Raw genomic sequence first — 25,945 nt, forward strand, 5'->3', positions numbered from 1 at the left:
GATTGGCTTTTATAAAAGCGGGTTTATTTAGCTACACAGTTACAGTCTTAAGGCCATAAAGTGTCCAAGGTAACACATCAGCAATCGGGTACCTTCACTGGAGGATGGCCAATGGTGTCTAGAAAACCTCTTTAGCTGGGAAGGCACGTGGCTGGCGTCTGCTCCAAAGTTCTGGTTTCAAAATGGCTTTCTTCCAGGACATTCCTCTCTAGGCTGCAGTTCCTCAAAAATGTCACTCTTAGTTGCACTTGGGGTATTTGTCCTCTCACAGCTTCTCCGGAACAAAAGTCTGCTTTCAACAGCTGTCTTCAAACTCTCTCATCTGCAGTTCCTGTGCATTCTTCAAAGTGTCCCTCTTGGCTGTAGCAGCTTGCTCCTTCTGTCTGATCTTATATAGTGCTCCAGTAATTTAATTCAGACCCACCCTGAATGGGCGGGCCAACACCTCCATGGAAATGATCCAATCAGTGTCATCAGTTGGGTGGGACACAGTTGGGTGGGACACATCTCCATGGAAACACTCAAAGAATTACAATCTAATCAACACTGATAGGTATGCCCACACAAGATTACATCAAAGATAATGGTGTTTGGGGGGACATAATACATTCATACTGGCACATCCTGCAATGGCTGACTGGTTCCACATTTAGTTAAATCCTCATGTGGGGCACTGTTTTCTGAGGAATTGTTTTCTAAATGTTCAGAATTTTCCAAACTATCAGTTTCTGGTTTCTTTGTTCCTAAGGGTTCAGTTCTCAGCTTATCTCTTTCCCTCACATTTTACTATAAGCTGTAAGGAGAAACCAGGCTGCACTTTCCATGTTTAATTTGTAAATCTCTTCAGCTAAGTATCCCAGTTCATTGTTTTCAGCTTCTGCCTTCCATGCAACACCAGGACTCAATTTTGCCAAAATCTCTGCCTCTTTAAAACAGGAATCGCCTTCCTTCCAGTAGGCAACAACACATTCATCATTTCTGCTCAAGGCCTCATCAGAAGTATCTTCAGAGTCCTTATTTCTACCAATAGTCTCTTCAAAGCAATCTAGGTCTTTTCTATCAACTATATCACAATTCTTCCAGAATCATCCGCTTATACATTTATAAGGCCGTCCCAGCATTTTTGGTACTTGCACATCACAGCACCCCACTTCTCTGGTACCCAAATCTGTTTCAGTTTGCTAAAGTTGCGAGAATGCAGCTTTGTTGTAATTGATGAAGCAATATTATTTTAATTATGCTACCATAGTTTACATTAAGGTTCACTGTTAGTGTTGCATCCTCCTTTTTAATGTAAGCATTTAGAGCTATATAAATTCCCTCTTAGCACTACCTCTGCTACTTCCCATATGTTATGATATATTGTGTTTTCTTTTTCATTTGCCTCAAAATACTTCTTAATTTCTCTTGGTTTCTTCTTTGATCCATTGGTTGTTTGAGAGTATGTTGTTTAGTTTCCACATATTTATGAGTTTCTCAAATCTCTGTTACTGATTTCTAGCTTCATTGTATAGTGTATAAAACAAACCATTGGTGGTCCTAAGCTACAAAAAGAGCATCTGGGAATGGGGCTTGTGCCAGTTTGAATGTATTGTGTCCCCCAAATGCCATTATCTTTGATGTAGTCTTGTGGGGCAGACGTTTTGGTGCTGATTAGATTTGCTTGGAATGTATCCCACCCAGCTGTGGGTGATGACTCTGATGAGATATTCCCATAGAGGCATGGCGCCACCCATTCAGGGTGGGACTTGATCAGTGGAGCCATATAAATGAGCTGACTCAAAGAGAAGGAACTCAGTACAGCTGTGAGTGACATTTTGAAGAGGAGCAAGCTTGCTAGAGAGGAACGTCCTGGGAGAAAGCCATTTTGAAACCAGAACTTTGGAGTAGATGCCAGCCATGTGCCTTCCCAGCTAACAGAGGTTTTCCGGACACCATTGGCCATCCTCCAGTGAACGTACCCGATTACTGATGTGTTACCTTGGACACTTTATGGCCTTAAGACTGTAACTGTGTAACCAAATAAACCCCCTTTTTATAAAAGCCAATCCATCTCTGGTGTTTTGCATTCCACCACATTAGCAAACTAGAACAGATTTTGGTACCAGAGAAGTGGGGTGCTTTTGCTGCTGAGTTTGCAAATACCAAACATGTTGGAACAGCTTTTCAAATGGATAAGGGGAATATTCTGGAAGAATTCTGAGGAGCTTGATAGAAAAGGCCTAAACTGCTTTGAAGAGACTGTGGAAATATGGACTCTGAAGATACTTCTGATGAGGCCTTGGACTCTAAAGATAATTCTGATGAGGCCTGGAGGAGAAATGATGAATGTGTTGTTGCAAACTGGAAGAAAGGTGATCCTTGTTTTAAAGTGGTAGAGAATTTGGCAAAATTGAGTCCTAGAGTCAGATGGAAGGAAGAATTTGAAAGCGACAACCTGGAATACTTAGCTGAGGAGATCTCCAGACTACATGTGGAGGATGTACCCTGGCTTCTCCTAGCAGCTTATAGTAAAATACGAGCGGAGAGAGATAAACTTAGAACTGAACTCTTGGGTTCAAAGAAACTAGAAGCTGATGGCTTGGAAAATTACAGGCTTCCAGGGGGTGGAATCCCAGAAGCTACAGCCCAATGTGAAGATGTTACCAAACATGGAACCGAGCCGCCATTTCAGTACAAGCCAAGATTGGAGACAGAATTATCCAGAAAGGATTTGTGGAAAGTCCTATTGTCTGATGGCTTTGACCCCTACATGCTTCATGCAAAGCCAACAGAATTTTTGCGAGATCTTTACAGACAGAGCCATTGCCAGTCTGGACTGGAGAAGACAGACAAGGAACAAACTGAAGGAAAAATTTCTTCAAAGACAGAGCCATGGAGGTTGAGGTCTGGAGTCAAGAGGTCTTGGGCTGGGAGAGCGGAGTGGCCCACACGCATGGAAAGGGTGAGTTTGCCCTGGTGGTTGAGGGCGGGCCTTCCGCATCGATACTCAGGAAATGTCTTGCCACCCCAAGCCCCAAACAGTGTGGAGCACATTCCCAGGGAATTGGGGAGAGCCTTGCTTCCACCATACTGTTCTGAAGGGGTTGAGCATGTGCCCCAGAGATGGAAGGGAATCCGGGAGCTGCCCTGATGTTTGAGGAGGGTGGGGCTGAGAAGGTGGTCTCCCCAATGTGTGGATATGTTGGAGCACTCACCCAAGTGTTTGGAGAGGAAAAGGCTGCCACAAAGGCCCTTAGGAAGGGTTACACTCCCGCTCTCTCAAGCCCCAAGGATGCAACGTCATTTTGTAAATGACTCTCAGACTTTGAAATCTAATGGAGTTTGTCCTGCGGGTTTTAGGAATTGTTTTGGTCCTGTTAACCCTGTTTTCCTTACTCTTTTCTCCTTATGGCGATGGGAATGTTTATCCTGTGAATGTCCCTCCTTTGTATATTGGAAGCATATAACTTGTTCTAAGTTCACAGATCCACAGCTAAAGGAAAATTATGCCTTAGGACTGACCACGCCTATAATTGATTTTGATCAGATCTTGTACTTTGTATCAGATCTTGCTGGTGTTTTGCATTCCACAGCATTAGCAAACTAGAACAGGGCCCAAGCATGTATTTTTATTATGTATTTATTCTTGAACTTCACAAACAATACTCATGGGCATATCTCGTTAAGAATTCCTTCATATACTCATGACTGACTGAAGAGTCATTAACAGTATTTACTCTTCTAGTTACATTAAGAGGTGGGTTGAGTGCTGGACAGCAAATGATCTCAGACCTACAATGTCAAAGCATGAATCATGTAACACAGTGATTCTTATGCAGACAGGATACACCAGAGACATTTGGAAGACTTTTTAAAATTATATATGCCTGCTTTTCTGTCTACCTCTAAACATGAATGTGGTGAGTTGTGATAGAAGCATGCCATAACTCTCAGGCATGATTCATTTTATATTCTTCTGGACTTTCTGAATTTTACAATCATGTACATGATTTACTTTGAGTGACAAATGGGTGTAAAGATACATTTCCACCACACCCTGTATCCTCTTAATACTGAAACAGTATAGACAACTGATTATTCAGGGAATTGGTGTCTTCTATTGCCTTCGTTTTTCCTCCCATGTCAGTGATTGCATTTAAAGCTGAAGAAACACTTAGAATTGAAAGTGCAACTCAGAAATCATTAGGTCTCTTAGCAAGTTAAGTCTTTTCATTTAAAAATAGTCTAGAGAATGATGATTTAATTCTGTTAAGTAGATAGATGGCTTAAGAGAGATACTGAAGTATCGTCTCAGTTTCTGAATTTACCTAATTGTCTCAATTAGTTTTGATGCATCTAACCCAAAAAATTACATCTGAGGATAAATTGAGTTAACTCAGTTACTCTATACCTTGAATATATAAGAATAAAGAAAACTTTTATTTTTAATTGTATAACTTTTTAAAATATGCTATAATATTTCATAATGAAACTTCTTAACCATAAGAAAGAAATCAGATCTGCCTGAAACTTTTAGAGTGACAATTTAAGGAGCAGTCCATTGTTTTAACGTTATTTCTGCTGTTTAATACTTCAGTTATTTACCCCAAATTTATTAATAATTAAAGAGTAGTTAATAATCATCCATTCACTCATTAAATTCTTATTTAAGAAAATTTTTCTGGTAATTTCCAGTTCAGAAAATAACCTTTCAAATACAAAAATGAAATAAAAACCTGTGTCACAGTGTTATCATTGATATAGCCAACAAACAAATGAATACATTAAAAAATGCATGTAGTTATTAAAATGATTTCTTTGGAGTTTTCAACATGGAAGAATGTGTATATAAAATGAATTTTTTAAAAAAGAAGAAAATCCTATTGATTTTCAGTAATTACTGTCATCTGAGTTACTACATGTGAAGTGATACTGATTTGAATAAATTGATAGAACAATGAGTAAAGGAAGGAAATACAGATTGCTTTAAAACCTTCAAAAAATGTACAATAACACTATTAAAGAAATGTAAACTAAAATAAAGAGTTAATACCATTTTTGAAATAAGCAGTCCTTTAAAAAATATAACACACATGCCTGTCTTGTTCCACTTTTTTTCCATATTTATTGAGATACATTCACACACCATGCAATCACACAAAACAAAGTGTACATTCAGTTGTCCACAGTACCACCATACAGTTGTACATTCATCACCAAAACCAACCTTCGACATTTTCATTACTACACACATACAAAAACAACAAGAATAAAAATTAAAATGTAAAAGAACCACCAAAACAAAAAAAGAACACGGGGTGCCTTTTCTCTTTTTTTTTTTTTTTTTTCTTCCACCATTTATTTTTCTACTCCTCCATCCATAAATGAGACAAAGGGGAGTGTGGTCCATATGGCTTTCCTGTTCACATTGTCACCCCTCATAAGCTACATTTTTGTATAGCTGTCTTCAAGATTCATGGGTTCTGGATTGTAGTTTGATAGTTTCAGGTATTTACTGCTAGCTATTCCAATTCATTAGAACCTGAAAAGGGTTGTCTATATTGTGCGTAAGAGTGCCCACCAGAGTGACCTCTCAGCTCCTTTTGGAATCTCGGCCACTGAAGCTTATTTTGTTTCCTTTCACATCCCCCTTTTGGTCAAGAAGTTCTCCATCCCACGATGCTGGGTCTAGATTCCTCTCTGGGAATCATATTCCACATTGCCAGGGGGATTCACTCCCCTAGGTGTCAGATCCCACGTAGAGGGGACGGCAGTGATTTCACCTTAGGACAGTGATTTCACCTGTCAAGTTGGCTTAGCTAGAGAGAGAGGGCCACATCTGAGCAACAAAGAGGCATTTGGGAGGAGGCTCTTAGGCATAATTACAGGCAGGCCTAGCCTCTCCTTTGCAGCAACGGTCTTCCCAAGGGCAAGTCCTGTGGTAGAGGACCCGTCCCCTATGTCTGTGAGCACATCAGCAACCATTGAGGTTGGGGAGCCTAACACCCTTGCATTCTCCACCAGCTCCTCAAGGGGGCTCTGCATATTTTTTTTTTCAATTAACTCTTTTTTTAAAAAAATCAACTATATAAAAAATTTTTTTTTAAAAAACATACAATAAAAAAGACATTTCAAACAAGCTACAACAAGGGAGTCCAACATGTTCCTACTCTACCCCAAGAAAATAACCCAATATAGTGACATTTCTGTGAACTTGTTCCCACCACACCCACCAGAAATTAACAAACCATAGTGATTCCTGGGCCTTCCCAGAACGTTAAACTCACCCACGATAGCTTATCTGTTCTTATTGGGTTATCATTCCCCCTCCACCAATGGCTCTCTATTGCTAGTTCCCCTACATTCTACATTATAAACCATTTATTTTAGTAGTGTGGTGTTTAACCTCCAGGTGTTTATGACTTTTCTAAGTCTCTGATGGTTATTGACTTCTAATTGCATTCCATTGTGGTCAGAGAATATGCTTTGAATAATTACAATTTTTTTAAATTTATTGAGGCTTGTTTTATGTCCCAGCCTATAGTCTATTCTGGAGAAAGTTCCGTGATCACTAGAGAAGAATGTGTATCCTGGTGATTTAGGATGTAATGTTCTATATATGTCTGTTAAATCAAATTCATTTATCTGATTGTTTAGGTTTTCAATTCCCTTATTGGTCTTCTGTCTGGTTGCTCTATCTATAGGAGAAAGTGATGTGTTGAAGTCTCCCACAGTTATTGTGAAACACCCATTGCTTCCTTTAATTTTGCCAGTGTTTGTCTCATGTATTTTGTGGCACCATGATTGGGTGCATAAACATTTATGATTGTTATTTCTTCTTGTTGAATTGCCCCTTTTTTTAGTATGTAGTGGCCTTCTTTGTCTCTCATAACATCCTTGCATTTAAAGTCTTATTTTATCTTAGATTAATATTGCTACTCCTGCTTTCTTTTGGCTGTAGTGCTGACAAATAAGAGATTAGGCTTTGAATAATCCTACATATCCTTCAAGAACCCTGTCAAGTAAAGCAAATGCCAAGAGGCCAGAAACAACAGAAAATTTTGAAGCATATGAAAAAACCAGATGATATGGATAACCCAAACCCAAACACCCAAATCAAAAGAACAGAGGAGACACAGTACTTGGAGCAATTAATCAAAGAACTAAAGACAAACAACGAGAGCATGGCACAGGATATAAAGGACATGAAGAAGACCCTAGAAAAGCATAAAGAAGAAATTGCAAGAGTAAATAAAAAAATAGATGATCTTATGGAAATAAAAGAAACTCCTGACCAAATTAAAAAGATTCTGGATACTCATAGTACAAGACTAGAGGAAGCTGAACAACGAATCAGCGACCTTGGGGGCCACAGAACAGAAAATGAAAGAGCAATAGAAAGAATGGGGAAAATATCGAAAAAAATTGAAATGGATCTCAGGGATATGATAGATAAAATAAAACGTCCAAATTTAAGACTCATTGGTGTCCCAGAAGGGGAAGAGAAGGGTAAAGGTCTAGAAAGAGTATTCAAAGAAATTGTTGGGGAAAACTTCCCAAACCTTCTACACAATATAAATACACAAAGCATAAATACCCAGCGAAACTCCAAATAGAATAAATCCAAATAAACCCACTCCAAGACATGTTCTGATCGGACTGTCAAATACTGAGGAGAAGGAGCAAGTTCTCAAAGCAGCAGAAGAAAAGCAATTCACCACATACAAAAGAAGCAACATAAAACTAAGTAGTGACTACTCAGCAGCCACCATGGAGGCGAGAAGGTAGTGGCATAACATATTTAAAATTCTGAGAGAGAAAAATTTCCAACCAAGAATACTTTATCCAGCAAAGCTCGCCTTCAAATTTGAGAGTGAGCTTTAATTTTTCACAAACAAATGCTGAGAGATTTTGCTAAAAAAAGACGTGCCCTTACTTCAGGTACAAAAGGGAGCCCTACCAACAGAGAAACAAAGAAAGGAGAGAGAGAGATGGAGAAAGGTCCAGTACTGAAGAGACTGAATATTGGGTCATTAAAGGACAATAAGAGAGAGAGGGAAAAAATATATCTGACAAACATAAACAAAAGTACAGGATGGCTGATTCAAGAAATGCCTTCACAGTAACAACATTGAATGTAAATGGATTAAAGTCCCCAATTAGAAGATATAGATTGGCAGAATGGATCAAAAAATATGAACCATCAATATGTTGCATACAAGAGACTCATCTTAAACACAGGGACAGAAAGAAATTGAAAGTGAAAGTATGGGAAAAAATATTTGTTCCACTTTTGCTTTCAGAAAAATGTGGAGCCAGGATAGCACCATTCTGAAAATAGGAAATAGGCCTTAAAATTACTATAGACTTTGACCAGTAATTCTATTCCAGTGAATTGCTAAGGAAATAAAATCTGGGAAAAGATGTACATACATAGATGTTTGAAGAGCCATTTTTAAATAATGGCTTCAATATTAGAAGAATTTTTAAATTATGATTTATTTACATAGAAAAATATTATGCAGCCATTAATATGACCACTTAATTACATTTTCCTATTCTGTTTTTCAAGAATAGATTTTACGTATACTATTTATGTATATTTTTTGTATTTTCCAAAATTTCACCTTGATTGTGTATGTGGCTTTTTTTTTTTTAACATTTGTTATGTGCCACACCCTTTTCGAGGGCATATTAATCACTTGATATTCACAGCAGTGGCCTCAGGTGTATTGTTATCCCAGTTTACAGATGGGGAAAGGCAGATTTGATAGGCTGAGTAACTTTCCCAAAGTCAGACAGTTAATAAATGATGGAGCTAGGATTTGAACCCAAGTAGTCTGTCTCTGTACTTTCTTTTTTTTTAACTCTTTATCAAAAAATATTTTTTAGAAGCATTTCAAACAAAACAAAAGGAATAAGAAAAACAAATAACATAAAATAACTACATTGCTTCCAACATGTTCCTACTGTACCCAAAGAAAATTAAGAAACCATAGTCATTCCTGAGTATTCCCATATCATAAAGATTACCCTCAATATCTCATCTATTCTTATCGTTCCCCTTTAGTATTTGCTGTTTGTTGCTAGGTCCCCTACATTCTCCAATATAAACCATTTATTTTACATTTTTCACAGAGTTCACATTAGTGGTAACATACTATATCTCTCTTTTGTTTCTGGCTTATTTCACTCAGCATTATGTCTTCAAGGTTTATCCATGTTGTCATATGTTTCACAACCTCATTCCTTCCTACTGCCGCATAGTATTCCATAGTATGTGTATACCACATTTTGTTTATCCACTCATCTGTTAAAGGACATTTGGATTGTTTCCATCTCTTGGCAATGTGAATAATACTGCTTTGCACAACATTGTTCAAATATCTGTTCATACACTGCTTTCAGATATTCTGGGGATATACTGAGAAGTGAAATTGCTGGATCAAAGAGTAACTCAGTATCTATTTTCTAAGGAACCACCAGACAGTCCCACCAGCAATGAATAAGAGGTCCGATTTCTCCATACCCTCTCTAGCATTTGTAGTTTTTGGTTTGTTTAATGGCAGCCATCCAAATTGTTGTGAGATGGTATCTCATTGTGGTCTTAAATTGCATCTCCCTAATACCTAGTGAGGCTGAACATTGTATTGTTTAACCTCCAGATATTTGTGAGTGTTCTAGATTTTTGATGGTAATTGACTTCTAGTTATATTCTATTGTGATCCGAGAATGTGCTTTGAGTAAGTTCAGTCTTTTTAAATTTATTGAGGCTTGTTTTATGCCCCAGCGTATGATCTGTCCTGGAGGAAGTTCCATGAGCACTAGAGAAGAATGTGTATCTTCCTGATTTGGGATGTAATATTCTGTATATTTGTCTGTTAAGTCTAATTCATTTGCACATCGTTTAGGTTCTCAGTTTCCTTATTGGTCCTCTGTCTGATAGATCTACCTATGGAAGAGAGTGATGTATTGAAGTCTCCCACAATTATTGTGGCAACATCTACTGCTTCCTTCAGTTTTGCCAATTTTTATCTCATGTATTTTGGTGCACCTTGATTGAGTGCATAAACATTTATGATTACTATTTCTTGTTGAATTGTCCCATTTATTAGTATATAGTGTCCTTCTTTGTCTCTTATGACATTCTTGCATTTAAAGTCTATTTTATCTGAGAGATTAATATTGCTCACCCTGCTTTCTTTTGGCTGTAGCTTGCATGGAATATTTTTTTCCATCCTTTTACTTTCAATTTCTTTGTGTCTCCGTGTCTAAGATGAGTCTCTTGTAAGCAACATATTGATGGTTCATATTTTTCAATCCATTCTTCCAATCTATATCTTTTAATTGGGGAGTTTAATCTATTCACATTCAGTGTTACTGTGAAGGCAGTTCTTCTCCCCCCCCCGCCCCCACTACCACAAATTATGCAGTCAAGTTTCCCACATTTGGGGAAATCGCAGGGGTCAGCACATCCAGAGTGCAATGGATAAGCCTCGTCCTGGGAAAACCACCTTCGTGATCATGGTGTCTCCCCTGCCAGGTAAGTATGTGAAGGCAGTTCTTGAATCAGCCATCTTATCCTTCAGTTTTTATTTGTCAGATGTATTTTTTCATCTCTTGTTATTTCCTTTAAGTTACCCTTAGTAAAACTCTTCAGTTCTGTACCATTCTCCAGACCTCTCTCTGCTTTCTTTTCTTCTCAGCTGGTAGAGCTGCCTTTAATATTTCTTGTCAGGCAGGTCTCTTGTTAGCAGATTCCCTCAGCATTTGTTTGTCTGTGAAAATGTTAAGCCCTCCCTAAGTTTGAAGGAGAGCTTTACTGGATAAAGAAATCTTGCCTGGCAATTTTTCAGAATTTTAAATATGTTATACCACTGCCTTCTTGCCTCCATGGTAACCACTGAGTAGTCAATACTTAGTCTTATGTTGTTTCCCTTGTATGTGGTGAATCTCTTCTCTCTTGCTGCTTTCAGAACTTTCTCCTTGTCTTCAGCATTTGACAAACTGATCAGAATATGTCTCAAGAGTGAATTTATTTGGATTTATTGTATTTGGAGTTCATTGGGTATCATGATTTGCATATTTATGTTGTTTGGAAAGGTTGGGAAGATTTCCCCAACAATGTCTTCGAATACTCTTCCTGGCCTTTTACTATTCTCTTCCTCTTCTGGAATGCCGATGATTCTTATATTTGTGCACTTTATGTTGTCCATCATTTCCTTGAGCTCTACTTCAGATTTTTCGATTTTGTTCACTATTCCTTCTTTTGTGCTTTCTCTTTCCATCACTCTATCTTCAGGTTCAGTGATTCTTCTACCTCTTCAGACCTGGTCTTATGTGTCTCAAGAATCTTTTTAATTTGGTCAACAGAATCTTTTATTTCCATAATATTTGCTATTTTTTTATTTACTCTTGCAAGTTTTTCTTTCTGCGCTTCTAGGGTCTTCTTCATATCCTTTATATCCTGAGGTATGGTATTGATGTTTGTGAGTACTACTTTGACTGATTGCTCCAAATTCTGTGTCTCCTCTGGCTTTTTAATTTGGGTGTTTGGATTATCCATATCTTCTGGTTTCTTCATATGCATTATAATTTTCTGTTGTTTTTGGCCTCTTGGCATTTGCTTATCTGGATGGGGTTTTTTTAGGACACGCAGGCTTATTTGAACACTCATCTGTAGTTTGACAGAGCTACAGCTTGGTGGAGTGAACTTTCCCTGTCCTATCAGCAGATGGCGTTCCTGAGACACCTCTTATCCTCAAGCCAGTTTTCCCAACTTCGTCTGTGCACTAAGTGGGGGTCCAAACCATGTGAAAGTCCTGTCAGTTCACCAATTTTCCATGTGCAGTGGGGACTGCCAGCCTTGTGGTGGGGGGGCATGCTGTATACAGTTTGTCAGGGAGACTGCTCCAGGGTACAGTGATCCCAGCCTTTCCTGGGGCTGCACGTGGCGTACCCTGGGGTTGCTGACCTGAGCATCTCCCCCTCCAGCTCAAATGCCCTGCAGTCCCTCTCTGCAGGGCACCCACAGGTCCCTGGGATTGTAGGAGGGTTCCTGGCACTTTCATGCAGCACCCCTGCCTCTAGGCTGTGCACACCACAGGCTTCCGTGGAGGAAGAGTGGATCCCATCGCAAGCCCACCAAATCCCAAGTTCCCTCAAGAGAGAATTCAGTTGTGGCACTGTGAAGGAGTGTCTCCCAGCCAGCTGCTAAGATGGCTGCACTGGGCGTGGAAAGATACCCTCTTCCACATTCATCTGCCTTCTGCAATGGCCAGGCCCTGGCACAAGGGTTTTTTGACCATTGGTCCACTTGTTTGCGGCTCTGGCTGCCCGTTCCCCGGCAGCTTTCTGGGCCAAACACTTACCTGTCTCCAAGCAGAGCCTCACAGTTTCCCCAAGTACACAGTCACTGTGGGTGTAGGAGTCCCTGCCCAGCTGGTGGAACCCTGGAGCCACTGTTCTGGAGCACTTTCTGTCCTTTATCTAGTGGTTTTCATGGAAGAGAATTTTGTTCTGTCTCTCCAAATCTGCCATCTTGGATCCCAGGCCTGTCTGTGTACTTTTGTCTCAAATTGTACCTCATCAACTCTGCAGTAGTATGTTTGATACTAGATTCAGGTCACCTTCAAATATTGTAGCTTCCTGAAGTTATAATGCTGTTTTGAATCAAGTGGATAGAGTGGACTTCTGAAGGTGCAGACTGCCCCATGTCAACCTTTGAGCCAGTAATTTGTTAATTTGTAGCATTGCACATGCATTGATTTGTATTTTGTGGTCTGTTCTATTCATACTGTGACATGGTTTAGTGCCGCTGTACATTATGATCTATGGGTCCTTTTCCCTTCTGCTGCTTCTCTTGATTTATTTTTCTTTTTCTTGGCTCTCCTTCTCTTAACACTTTATTTTTTAAATCAACTTTATTATGATACAATTGATGTAAAATAAACTGCATCCATTTGAAGTGTACAGTTTGATAAGTTTTGACAACTGTCAAAACATCACACCACAACCAACATACAGAACCTTTCCATCACCCTTCAATATTCAGCTCCAGACACTTTTGCTATAGATTAGTTGGCTTTTTTGAAATTTTGTATGAATCGAATCATACAGTCTATGCTCTCCTCTAACTGGCTGCAACTTCGTATATTGATTTTGAGATTCATCCATGTTATTGCATGTGACAGTAGTTTGCTGCTTCTTACTGATGAGTAGTGTTCCATTGATATGAAAGATATCAGATTTGTTTATACATTTGGATTGTTTCCAGTTTTGGCTTGTATGAGTAAATGTATTACAAGGATGCTTTTCATTTTTCTTAGAATACAATGTTTGAGTCGTATGGTAGGTATATGTTTAATCTTGTCAAAAGCTGGTAAACTGTTTTCAAAAAAATATGGGCCATTTATCATTCCCACCAGCTGGCTCTGAGAGTTCCAGTTCCTCTTCACTAACACTTGGTGTTATCATTTTCAAATAATTGTGGCCACTCTAATGGGTGCGTGGTACTATGTCATAGTGCTTTTAATTTGCATTTCTCTGATGATTAATAATGTTGAGCATCTTTACATGTGCTTCTTGACTTTTTTAATATATTTTTTATGTGAATTGCCTGTCCAGATCTTTAACAGATTTATCTTCTTATTGTGTTGGACAGTTTCTTTACATTTTTGGATACAATTCCTTTGTCAGAAATACAAAAATATATAATATTTTGTTCCAATATTTGTCTTCTCAAAAATACCTTTCAAAACGCAAATTTTTTGTTTTTTTAAAGGACAGTTTTTTTATTTTATTGAGATATATTCACATACCATGCAAAGAAAACAAAGCGTACATTCAGTTGTTTACAGTACCATTATATAGTTGTGCATTATCACCAAAATTAATTTTTGACATTTTCATTACCACATACACAAAAATAAGAATAGAAATTAAAGTGAAAAAGAGCAATTAAAGTAAAAAAGAACACTGGGTGCCTTTTTTTTGTTTTGTTTTGTTCTTTTTTCTTCCCCCATTTTTCTACTCATCCATCCATAAACTAGACAAAGGGGAGTGTGGTCCATATGGCTTTCCCAGTCACATTGTCACTCCCCATAAGCTACATTTTTAAACAGTCGTCTTCAAGATTCATGGGTTCTGGGTTGTAGTTTGATAGTTTCAGGTATTTATGGCTAGCTATTCCAATTTATTAGAACCTAAAAAGGGTTGTCTATATTGTGCATGAGAGTTCCCACCAGACTGACCTCTTGGCTCCTTTTGGAATCTGTCTGCCACTGAAGCTTATTTCATTTCCTTTCACATTCCCTTTTTGGTCAAGGAGATGTTCTCCATCCCACGATACCAGGTCTAGATTCCTTTCTGGGAGTCATATTCCACATTGGCAGGGAGATTCACTCCCCTGGGTGAAGGACCGTTTTTATGATTCTTTTTTGTGCCCTATCTAAGAATCTTTGTCTACTTTATATTCTAGAGGTTTCATAGTTTTGACTGTTATATTTTGGTGCATAATCCATTTATTTTTTTTTTTTTATTTTTTTTTTATTTTTTTTTTTTTTATCTTTCAAAGCATGATTTAACAAGTAGTTATATAGGAAATATCCAAAGTTGTTATGAGTTATAGTATCACAGTTTCAGTTATTTCCTTATTGTGAAATATAACATGTATATATGAAAGCTGATAGCTTTCAAATTACAATTTAACAGGTAGCTATAGAACAAATTTCAAAGGATGCTGTGTGTTACAGTTCCACCATTTCAATTCTTACACCAGGGGACCACAATCTGATAAGCCCAAGTCAATAGTAGTCCTGAAAACCTTAAAGAATACCTGGATCCCTATCCAAGACTACAAAAGTTTCACTCACTAAGTTTATTCTGCAGAAACATAAATCCTTCAGGGAACTCCAATGCCAGCTGAGTCCCAAAACCCAGAGGCAATAGCCTCTTCAAGAACATCAACTAGATGTGTCCCTTTTTCTCATAAAGTCGACACCCCTTTTCAACATGAACAAGTTAGGGTGGTCACTGCCTAGACATCCCTGAAGATCGGGAATATAATTAAACTAGAGGAAGGGGTAGCAACAAGCAAGATGGGAATTTAACAAAGGATTGTGAATACTGAATCCCAATTGCTTTTTAGCTCTGCTACATAGACAGTCCACACAGCAGCATCTTTTTCATCTCAAAAGCCTGAAAGACAAAAATAGACTTAGAAGTGACATTCTCTCCCAATGAGTTGGCTGCCTCTACACCTTTTTGACAAAGTGCTTTGAAACCCGGAAGTGTTCAATCTTGACGAGTTCCCATTTATCTGTTTTTTCTTTTGTTGCTTGTGCTTTGGATGTAAGGACTAAGAAGCTACCTCCTAATACTAGGTCTTGAAGATGTTTCCCTATATTTATTCCTAGGAGTTTTATGATTCTGGCTCTTACATTTAGTTCTTTGATCCACTTTGAGTTAATTTTTGTATAGGGTGTGAGTTAGGGGTTCTCTTTCATTCCATTCTTTTTTTTTTTTTTTTTTTTTTAATCATCATTTTATTGAGATATATTCACATACCACGCAGTCATACAAAACAAATTGTACTTTCGATTGTTTACAGTACCATTACATAGTTGTACATTCATCACCTAAATCAATCCCTGACACCTTCATTAGCACACACACAAAAATAACAAGAATAATAATTAGAGTGAAAAAGAGCAATTGAAGTAAAAAAGAACACTAGGTACCTTTGTCTGTTTGTTTGCTTCCCCTACTTTTCTACACATCCATCCATAAACTAGACAAAGTGGAGTTTGGTCCTTATGGCATTCCCAATCCCACTGTCACCCCTCATAAGCTACATTTTTATACAACTGTCTTCGAGATTCATGGGTTCTGGGTTGTAGTTTAATAGTTTCAGGTATCCACCACCAGCTACCCCAATTCTTTAGAACCTAAAAAAGGTTGTCTAAAGTGTGCGTAAGAGTGCCCACCAGAGTGATCTCTCAGCTCGTTTTGGAATCTCTCTGCCACTGAAGCTTATTTCATTTCCTTTCACATCCCCCTTTGGTCAAGAAGATGTTCTCCGTCCCACGATGCCGGGTCTACATTCCTCCCCGGGAGTCATATTCCACGTTGCCAGGGAGATTCACTTCCCTGGGTGTCTGATCCCACGTAGGGGGGAGGGCAGTGATTCACCTTTCAAGTTGGCTTAGCCAGAGAGAGAGGGCCACATCTGAGCAACAAAGAGGCATTCAGGAGGAGACTCTTAGGCACAAATACAGGGAGGCCTAGCCTCTCCTTTGCAGCAACCGTCTTCCCAAGGGTAAAACTTATGGTAGAGGGCTCAACCCATCAAACCACCAGTCCCCTATGTCTGTGGTCATGTTAGCAACCATGGAGGTGGGGTAGGCGAATACCCCTGCATTCTCCACAGGCTCCTCAAGGGGGCACTACATCTTTTTTTTTTTTTCCTTGTTTGTCTTTTTTCTTTTTTTTTTTTTTTTTTTTTTAACTTTCCCTTCTTTTTTCAAATCAACTGTATGAAAAAAAAAGTTAAAAAGAAAACAAACATACAATAAAAGAACATTTCAAAGAGACCATAGCAAGGGAGTAAGAAAAAGACAACTAACCTAAGATAACTGCTTAACTTCCAACATGTTCCTACTTTACCCCAAGAAAGTTACATAATACAGCAACATTTCAGTGAACTTGTTCCTACTACATCCATCAGAAATTAACAGACCACAGTCATTTCTGGGCATCCCCAGAACGTTAAATAGCTTATCTGCTCTTCTTGGATTATTGTTCCCCCTTCCTTAATTGCTCTCTACTGCTAGTTCCCCTACATTCTACATTATAAACCATTTGTTTTACATTTTTCAAAGTTCACATTAGTGGTAGCATATAATATTTCTCTTTTTGTGCCTGGCTTATTTCTCTCAGCATTGTGTCTTCAAGGTTCATCCATGTTGTCATATGTTTCACCAGATCGTTCCTTCTTACTGCCACGTAGTATTCCATCGTGTGTATATACCACATTTTATTTATCCACTCATCTGTTGAAGGACATTTGGGTTGTTTCCATCTCTTGGCAATTGTGAATAATGCTGCTATGAACATTGGCGTGCAGATATCTGTTCGTGTCACTGCTTTCCGATCTTCCGGGTATATACCGAGAAGTGCAATCGCTGGATCGAATGGTAGCTCTATATCTAGTTTTCTAAGGAACTGCCAGACTGACTTCCAGAGTGGCTGAACCATTATACAGTCCCACCAACAATGAATAAGAGTTCCAATTTCTCCACATCCCCTCCAGCATTTGTAGTTTCCTGTTTGTTTAATGGCAGCCATTCTAACCGGTGTTAGATGGTATCTCATTGTGGTCTTAATTTGCATCTCTCTAATAGCTAGTGAAGCTGAACATTTTTTCATGTGTTTCTTGGCCATTTGTATTTCCTCTTCAGAGAACTGTCTTTTCATATCTTTTGCCCATTTTATAATTGGGCTGTCTGTACTATTGTCATTGCGTTGTAGGATTTCTTTGTATATGCAAGATATCAGTCTTTTGTCAGATACATGGTTTCCAAAAATTTTTTCCCATTGAGTTGGCTGCCTCTTTACCTTTTTGACAAATTCCTTTGAGGTGCAGAAACTTCTAAGCTTGAGGAGTTCCCATTTATCTATTTTCTCTTTTGTTGCTTGTGCTTTGGGTGTAAAGTCTAGGAAGTGGCCTCCTAATACAAGGTCTTGAAGATGTTTTCCTACATTATCTTCTAGGAGTTTTATGGTACTTTCTTTTATATTGAGATCTTTGGTCCATTTTGAGTTAATTTTTGTGTAGGGGGTGAGGTAGGGGTCCTCTTTCATTCTTTTGGATATGGATATCCAACTCTCCCAGCCCCATTTGTTGAAAAGACCATTATGGCTCAGTTCGGTGACTTTGGGGGCCTTATCAAAGATCAGTCGGCCATAGATCTGAGGGTCTATCTCTGAATTCTCAATTCGATTCCATTGATCTATATGTCTATCTTTGTGCCAGTACCATGCTGTTTTGGCAACTGTGGCTTTATAATAAGCTTCAAAGTCAGGGAGTGTAAGTCCTCCCACTTCGTTTTTCTTTTTTAGAGTGTCTTTAGCAATTCGAGGCATCTTCCCTTTCCAAATAAATTTGATAACTAGCTTTTCCAAGTCTGCAAAGTAGGTTGTTGGAATTTTGATTGGGATTGCATTGAATCTGTAGATGAGTTTGGGTAGAATTGACATCTTAATGACATTTAGCCTTCCTATCCATGAACATGGAATATTTTTCCATCTTTTAAGGTCCCCTTCTATTTCTTTAGTAGAGTTATGTAGTTTTCTTTGTATAGGTCTTTTACATCTTTGGTTAAGTTTATTCCTAGGTACTTGATTTTTTTAGTTGCTATTGAAAATGGTATCTTTTTCTTGAGTGTCTCTTCAGTTTGTTCATTTCTAGCATATAGAAACATGACTGACTTATGTGCATTAATCTTGTATCCCGCTACTTTGCTAAATTTGTTTATTAGCTCTAGTAGGTGTATCGTTGATTTCTCAGGGTTTTCTAGATATAAGATCATATCATCTGCAAACAATGACAGTTTTACTTCTTCTTTTCCAATTTGGATGCCTTTTATTTCTTTGTCTTGCCGGATTGCCCTGGCTAGCACTTCCAGCACAATGTTGAATAACAGTGGTGACAGCGGGCATCCTTGTCTTGTTCCTGATCTTAGAGGGAAGGCTTTCAGTCTCTCACCATTGAGTACTATGCTGGCTGTGGGTTTTTCATATATGCTCTTTATCATGTTGAGGAAGTTTCCTTCAATTCCTACCTTTTGAAGTGTTTTATCAAAAAGGGATGTTGGATTTTGTCAAATGCTTTTTCAGCATCTATTGAGATGATCAATTGATTTTTCCCTTTCGAGTTTTTAATGTGTTGTAATACATTGATTGTTTTTCTTACGTTGAACCATCCTTGCATGCCTGGAATGAACCCCACTTGGTCATGGTGTATGATTTTTTTAATGTGTCTTTGGATTCGATTTGCAAGTATTTTGTTGAGGATTTTTGCGTCTATATTCATTAGGGAGATTGGCCGGTAGTTTTCCTTTTTTGTAGCATCTTTGCCTGGTTTTGGTATTAGATTGATGTTAGCTTCATAAAATGAGTTAGGTAGTGTTCCATTTTTTTCAATGTTTTGAAAGAGTTTGAGTAAGATTGGTGTCAGTTCTTTCTGGAAAGTTTGGTAGAATTCCCCTGTGAAGCCATCTGGCCCTGGGCATTTATTTGTGGGAAGATTTTTGATGACTGATTGGATCTCTTTGCTTGTGATGGGTTGGTTGAGGTCTTCTATTTCTTCTCTGGTCAGTCTAGGTTGTTCATATGTTTCCAGGAAATTGTCCATTTCTTCTACATTATCCAGTTTGTTGCCATACAGTTGTTCATAATATCCTCTTATAATTTTTTTAATTTCTTCAGGATCTGCAGTTATGTCACCTTTTTCATTCATTATTTTGTTTATATGGGTCTTCTCTCTTTTTGATTTTGTCAGTTTAGCTAGGGGCTTGTCAATCTTGTTGATCTTCTCAAAGAACCAACTTTTGGTGATATTTATCCTCTCTATTGTTTTTTTATTCTCTATGTCATTTATTTCTGCTTTAATCCTTGTTATTTCTTTTCTTGTACTTGGTTTAGGATTGGTTTGCTGTTCATTTTCTAGCTTCTTCAGTTGATCCATTAGTTCTTTGATTTTGGCTCTTTCTTCCTTTTTAATATATGCGTTTAGTGCTATAAATTTCCCCCTTAGCACTGCTTTTGCTGCATCCCATAGGTTTTGGTATGTTGTGTTCTCATTTTCATTCGTCTCTATCTATTTAGCAATTTCTCTTGCTATTTCTTCTTTAACCCACTGATTGTTTAGGAGTGTGTTGTTTAACCTCCAGGTATTTGTGAATTTTCTAAGTCTCTGATGGTTATTGACTTCTAATTGTATTCCATTGTGGTCAGAGAATGTGCTTTGAATAATTTCAATCTTTTTAAATTTATTGAGGCTTGTTTTATGTCCCAGCATATGATCTATTCTGGAGAAAGTTCCGTGAGCACTAGAAAAGTATGTGTATCCTGGTGATTTGGGATGTAATGTCCTGTAGATGTCTGTTAAATCTAATTCATTTATCAGATTGTTTAGGTTTTCAATTTCCTTATTGGTCTTCTGTCTGGTTGATCTATCTATAGGAGAGAGTGATGTGTTGAAGTCTCCCACAATTATTGTGGAAACATCAATTGCTTCCTTTAGTTTTGCCAGTGTTTCTCTCATGTATTTTGTGGCACCTTGATTGGGTGCATAGACATTTACTATTGTTATTTCTTCTTGCTGAATTGCCCCTTTTATTAGTATGTAGTGGCCTTCTTTGTCTCTCAAAACATCCCTGCATTTGAAGTCTATTTTATCTGAGATTAATATTGCTACACCTGCTTTCTTTTGGCTGTAGCTTGCATGAAATATTTTTTTCCATCCTTTCACTTTCAGTTTCTTTGTGTCCCTGTGTCTGAGTCTCTTGTATGCAACATATTGATGGTTCATTTTTTTTGATCCATTCTGCGAATCTATATCTTTTAATTGGGGAGTTTAATCCATTTACATTCAACGTTAAAACCGTGAAGGCATTTCTTGAATCGGCCATCTTATCCTTTGGATTATGTTTGCCATATTTTTCCCTCTCTCTATTAATATCCTTTATTGTACCCATACCGAATCTCTTTAGTACTGAACCTTTCTCCAAGTCTCTCTGTCCTGTCTTTGTTTCTCTGTCTGTAGGGCTCCCTTTAGTATCTCCAGTAGGGCAGGTCTCTTGTTAGCAAATTCTCTCAGCATTTCTTTGTCTGTGAAAAATTTAAGCTCTCCCTCAAATTTGAAGGAGAGCTTTGCTGGATAAAGTATTCTTGGCTGGAAATTCCTCTCACTCAGAATTTTAAATATATCGTGCCACTGCCTTCTCGCCTCCATGGTGGCTGCTGAGTAGTCACTACTTAGTCTTATGCTGTTTCCTTTGTATGTGGTGAATTGCTTTTCTCTTGCTGCTTTCAGAACTTGCTCCTTCTCTTCTATGTTTGACAGTGTGATCAGTATATGTCTCGGAGTGGGTTTTTTTGGATTTATTCTATTTGGAGTTCGCTGAGCATTTATGATTTGTGTATTTATGTTGTTTAGAAGATTTGGGAAGTTTTCCCCAACAATTTCTTTGAATACTCTTCCTAGACCTTTACCCTTTTCTTCCCCTTCTGGGACACCAATGAGTCTTATATTCGGACGTTTCATATTATCTATCATATCCCTGAGGTCCATTTCGAGTTTTTCAATTTTTTTTCCCCATTCTTTCTTTTATGCTTTCATTTTCCATTCTGTCATCTTCCAGGTCACTGATTCGTTGTTCAACTTCCTCTAGTCTTGTACTGTGAGTGTCCAGAATCTTTTTAATTCGGTCAACAGTTTCTTTAATTTCCATAAGATCATCCATTTTTTTATTTAGTCTTGCAATGTCTTCTTTATGCTCTTCTAGGGTCTTCTTGATTTCCTTCATATCCCGTACTATGGTCTCATTGTTCATCTTTAGTTCTTTGAGTAGCTGCTCTAGGTGTGTCTCTTCTGGTCTTTTGATTTGGGTGCTTGGGCTTGGGTTATCCATATCGTCTGGTTTTTTTCATATGCTTTATAATTTTCTGTTGTTTTTGGCCTCGTGGCATTTGCTGAACTTGATAGGGTTCTTTTAGGGTTTGTAGACCAGTTGAAGTCCTTATCTCTAATTTATCAGATCTACAGCTTCGTGGAGTACACTTTCTCTAACTAACCAGCAGGTGGCGTCCACGAGCCACCTGTTCTCCACAAAACAGCTCTCCCCTGCTCAGCCTTTTTGGTGAGTGGGGGAGTGAGTCTTGTGGGGCCCAATTGGTGTACCAAGCTTGCGTGTGTAGTTGGTGTTGCCTGCCCTGTATGTGGGGCGTGTTTCTGGGCAGTCGGGGAGGGGGGGTGGCCCTAACAATCAAATCTCCCTGATGATCCTAGAGTTTTAAAGCTACTGCAATAGTCTAATCGTTCAGTTCAGTCCTGCCACAGTTTGTCTCTGCCACTGACCCACAAGTCTTTGGTATTGGCGTATGGCTCCTGAGACTTGCAAGTGGGCCCCTCTTCCAGGCTGTGCACCCCGGGTCCTCTGTTGAGGGATGACTGTGCTATGTCACAGGTGAGTGCCGTCCCCCCAGGGCAGTTCTGGGCTGCTGGGCTGTGTTGGGAGGCTCCCAGTCTGCTCAAATGATGGCTGAATGGGGCTCTGTTAATTCACACTGCTCCCCCTTCCCAGCTCTGGGACATTCAGCTGAGGTTGCAGGGAAGGCTAATGTCCACGCCCAGTTTTGTGGTGTGTGCCTGTTATTTGAAGCACTTCCGTCACACTGGGTTGTCTGGGGCAGCTCTGGGCTATGGGGCTGGCGATGGGCAGGAGTGTTTCCTGTCCACCAGGATGGTGGCTGTGAGTGGACACCCCCCTTTTCTTGGGAAGTTGTGTTGTTTAGTGAATTTTCTCAGCCACTGGATTATTGCCTTTTGTCTCAGAGCTCTCTTAGTTATGCTCTTGACTTGACATGCCCAAATTTCAATTCTTTGAAGCTTTCTGTATTGAGCTTCTTAGAGTAATTGTTTTAGAAAAAGCAAAAAGGATTTAAAAAAAAAAAAAAACAAACAAAAAAAAAAAACGGCCCTCCTCAGAGATCTAATGGGTTATTGAAATGCTAATAGACAAAGCAACCAGGGCCATTAAGGAAAGGTCCACAGGGCAGAGAGATCAGCCTTGCTTCGGGATTTGCATATGCGCCTCAAGGCCTGATCTCCGCCCTTCCCCTTTCTGTGTTCACCAGAACTCCAAAAATCCTCTGCTTTTATTTTGGAGTTTTTCGTGTTGTTTTTTTTCTATGCCTGTCTCCTCTCTGCTGGGCTGGCTGCTCTCAGAGTCTCTGGTGTCTGGTCTCAGTCTATCTATGGTTGGAGTTTGAATCAGTAGAATGAGTTTCCGATAAGAGCAGCCACTGCAATTCTCCCTTCTCCTTCCTGGAGCTGACAGCCCCTCCTCCCCCGGGACTGAGCCTGGCAGGGAGGGGCGCGGGTCCCCTGGCCGCAAAAACTTACAGATCTCGCTGATCTCAGCAGTTCCACGTTTTCATGAGTGTTGTATGAAGTATGCCCAAAGACAGATTGCTCTGTGGTGTCCAGTCCACGCAGTTCCTGGCTTTTTACCTACTTTCCTCCATAATCCATTTATAGTTAACTTTTTCATGTTGTGTTATGTAATACTTTTTTAAATATATAAATTGATTTGATGAGGATATCCTAGGGTTGTTCTCATTTCCATGTAAATTTTAAAATCAGCTCAATTTCTACAAAATATCAAGTTGGAATTATGACTGGATTCCATTGACTCTTTAGTTCAGTTTGAGGAGAATTTGCATCTTAACTATATTGAGTCTTCCAGTTAATGAAATGAATATGGTATGTAATATAAATAATGTAATGTGATTTATAACATTTATTTCAGTTCACTTTTTTTGCTGCTTTCCTTTCAACTGTTTTATTTTATCAGACTCCTCATACAGAAATAAGATAACACTGATCCAGAAATTTATAGCCATTCAGTACAAGTCAGAAAAATCTGAATCACTTCAGATTTTGCGATTTGGTTATGATGTGAACATATTATTACATTTACTAAATGTATCATCTGGACTGCCTTGAGAACATCCAGAAGGAGTGAAGAGTGCCATATAATATAAAGCTCAATTGTTACCTTCCCCCTGACGTCACTGCAGTTGTTAGATAGTTATGAATTAGAGTGCTTTGGATAGATCTTTTTTTTCTAATATCAGACATTGCAGTCTTTTTTATATGGCATTGATAATCTGGCAAGACAAAACACAGCCACAGAAAGAAATTCCAGCTTCTTAAAATAAATTGACAAATTTACCAAGTGTAAAGTGTTTAAATTTCCTTTTTTTCTAATAAAATAAGCAATTTTTTTATCTTTATAGACATCAGACACCCTGAAGAACTTTCTCTCTTGAAAAAACCCAGAGATCCAACAAAGAAAAAAAAGAAAAAGCTAGATGACCAGTCTGAAGATGAGGCACTTGAATTAGAGGGGCCTCTTATCACTCCTGGATCAGGTAAGACTTTGAGCAAGGTGATTAATATGAAAACTACATTCTCTGTGCCTGTAGGTTTCTAATAGTGGATAAATAAATTATGTAGTTCAGGATAGTGTTCCAAGTTTAAAAAAATTCCTTCATCATCTTCTGGGGAGGGAGGTGTCTCCCTTGCACCCCCGCCCTTAAAGTTGTAGGTTTACAGTATAATCATCATAAAATCCAGAGTCCCCATGTAACACTCTATTATTAACACCTTTCGTTAGTGTGGTACATTTGTTACATTTCCAAAAGAACATGTTCTGAATCATATATTAACTATAGTCTGTAGCTTACAAAAGTATTCACTGTTTGTGTTATACAGTCTCTGTGATTGTTTTTTGATTTTTATTCTAGTAACAATATATACTGCCAAAAATACCCCCATTTAACCACATTCAAATGTATAATTCAGTGCTATTAATTACATTCACAGTGTTGTACTACCATCACCACCATCCATTACCAAAACTCCATAGTCAACCCAAATAGAACTCTACAATTCAAGCATTAACTCCCCATTCCCTATCCCCACCCTGTCTCCTGGTAACCTGTATTCTAGTTTTTGACTATTGGTTTGCTTATTCTAATTATTTCGTATCCCTGAGATCTTGCAGTATTGCTCCTTTTCTGTCTAGCTTATTTCACTGAACATGATGTCTTCAAGGTTCATTCATATTGTCGATGTATCAGAACTTCATTACTTTTCACTGCTAAATAATATTCCATTATATAGGTATTCCACATTTTGTTTATTCATTCATTCATCTGTTGATAGACAGTTGGGCTTCTTCCAGCTTTGGGCAATTGTGATTAATGCCACTCTGAATATTGGTGTACAAATATCTGTTTGAGTCAAAATCTTTTGGGTTTATAGAAGTGGGATTGCCAGGTTATATGATCATTCTATATTTAACTTTGTGAGGAGCCACCAAACTGTATTCCACGGCAGCTGTACCATTTTGCATTCCCTTCAGCGATGAATGAATGTTCCTGTCTCTCCACGGCTTCTCCAACACTCGCTATTTTCCTTTTTTTTTCCAATAGTAACCATTCTAGTTGGTGTGAAATGGTATCTCATTGTGGTTTTGATTTGCATTTCCCTAATAGCTAGTGATGTTGAGCCTATTTTTCATGTGCTTTTTGGACATTTGTGTTTCTTCTTTGGAGAAGTGTCTTATAAGTCTTTTACCCATTTTTTTACACAGGTTATTTGCCTTTTTATTATTGAGTTGTAGGATTTCTTTATATATTCTGGATATGAAACCCTTATTGGATATGTGGTTTCCAAATATTTTCTCCCATTCTGTAGATTGTTGTTATACTTTAATGATAAAGTCCTTTGATGCACAAAAGATTTTAATTTTGATGAGGTTCCATTTACCTATCTTTTCTTTTGTTGCTTATGCTTTTGTATAAATTCTAAGAAACCATTGCCTTACACATGGTCCTGAAGATGCATCCGTATGTTTTCTTCTAGGAATTTGATAGTTCTGGCTCTTATATTTAGGTCTGAAGCATTCACTGTAGCATTACTTTTAAGACAGGTCTAGTGGTGATGAACTCCCGCAGCTTTTGTTTCTGTGGGAATGTCTTAATCTCTCCCTTATTTCTCATTGGATATAAAATTCTTGGTTGGCTGGTTTTTCTTTCAGTAGTTTTAAGCATTTCATCCCACTACCTTCTTGCTTCCCTGGTTTCTCATGAGAAATCAGCACTTAATCTA

At 38.4% G+C, this 25,945-nt stretch overlaps 1 protein-coding gene and 1 non-coding gene across 5 annotated transcripts in view; one reads left to right on the forward strand and one right to left on the reverse strand.

The window, feature by feature from the left end:
• The window catches only part of FERMT2 (fermitin family member 2), a 129,788-nt gene that overhangs the window by 70,698 nt on the left and 33,145 nt on the right, over positions 1 to 25,945 (forward strand). For all 4 annotated transcript variants that reach the window (XM_037832691.1, XM_037832692.1, XM_037832693.1 and 1 more), the window contains exon 4: positions 24,067 to 24,201. In XM_037832691.1, coding sequence (XP_037688619.1) covers positions 24,067 to 24,201 — 135 coding nt within the window. The remainder of the gene's footprint in view (positions 1 to 24,066; positions 24,202 to 25,945) is intronic.
• On the reverse strand, positions 10,366 to 10,533 carry LOC119533677. The gene has a single exon (XR_005216793.1). It is a non-coding gene; the product is annotated as a U1 spliceosomal RNA (small nuclear RNA).

The sequence above is a fragment of the Choloepus didactylus genome, chromosome 4 (assembly GCF_015220235.1).
Source record: "Choloepus didactylus isolate mChoDid1 chromosome 4, mChoDid1.pri, whole genome shotgun sequence".
NCBI lineage: Eukaryota > Metazoa > Chordata > Mammalia > Pilosa > Megalonychidae > Choloepus > Choloepus didactylus.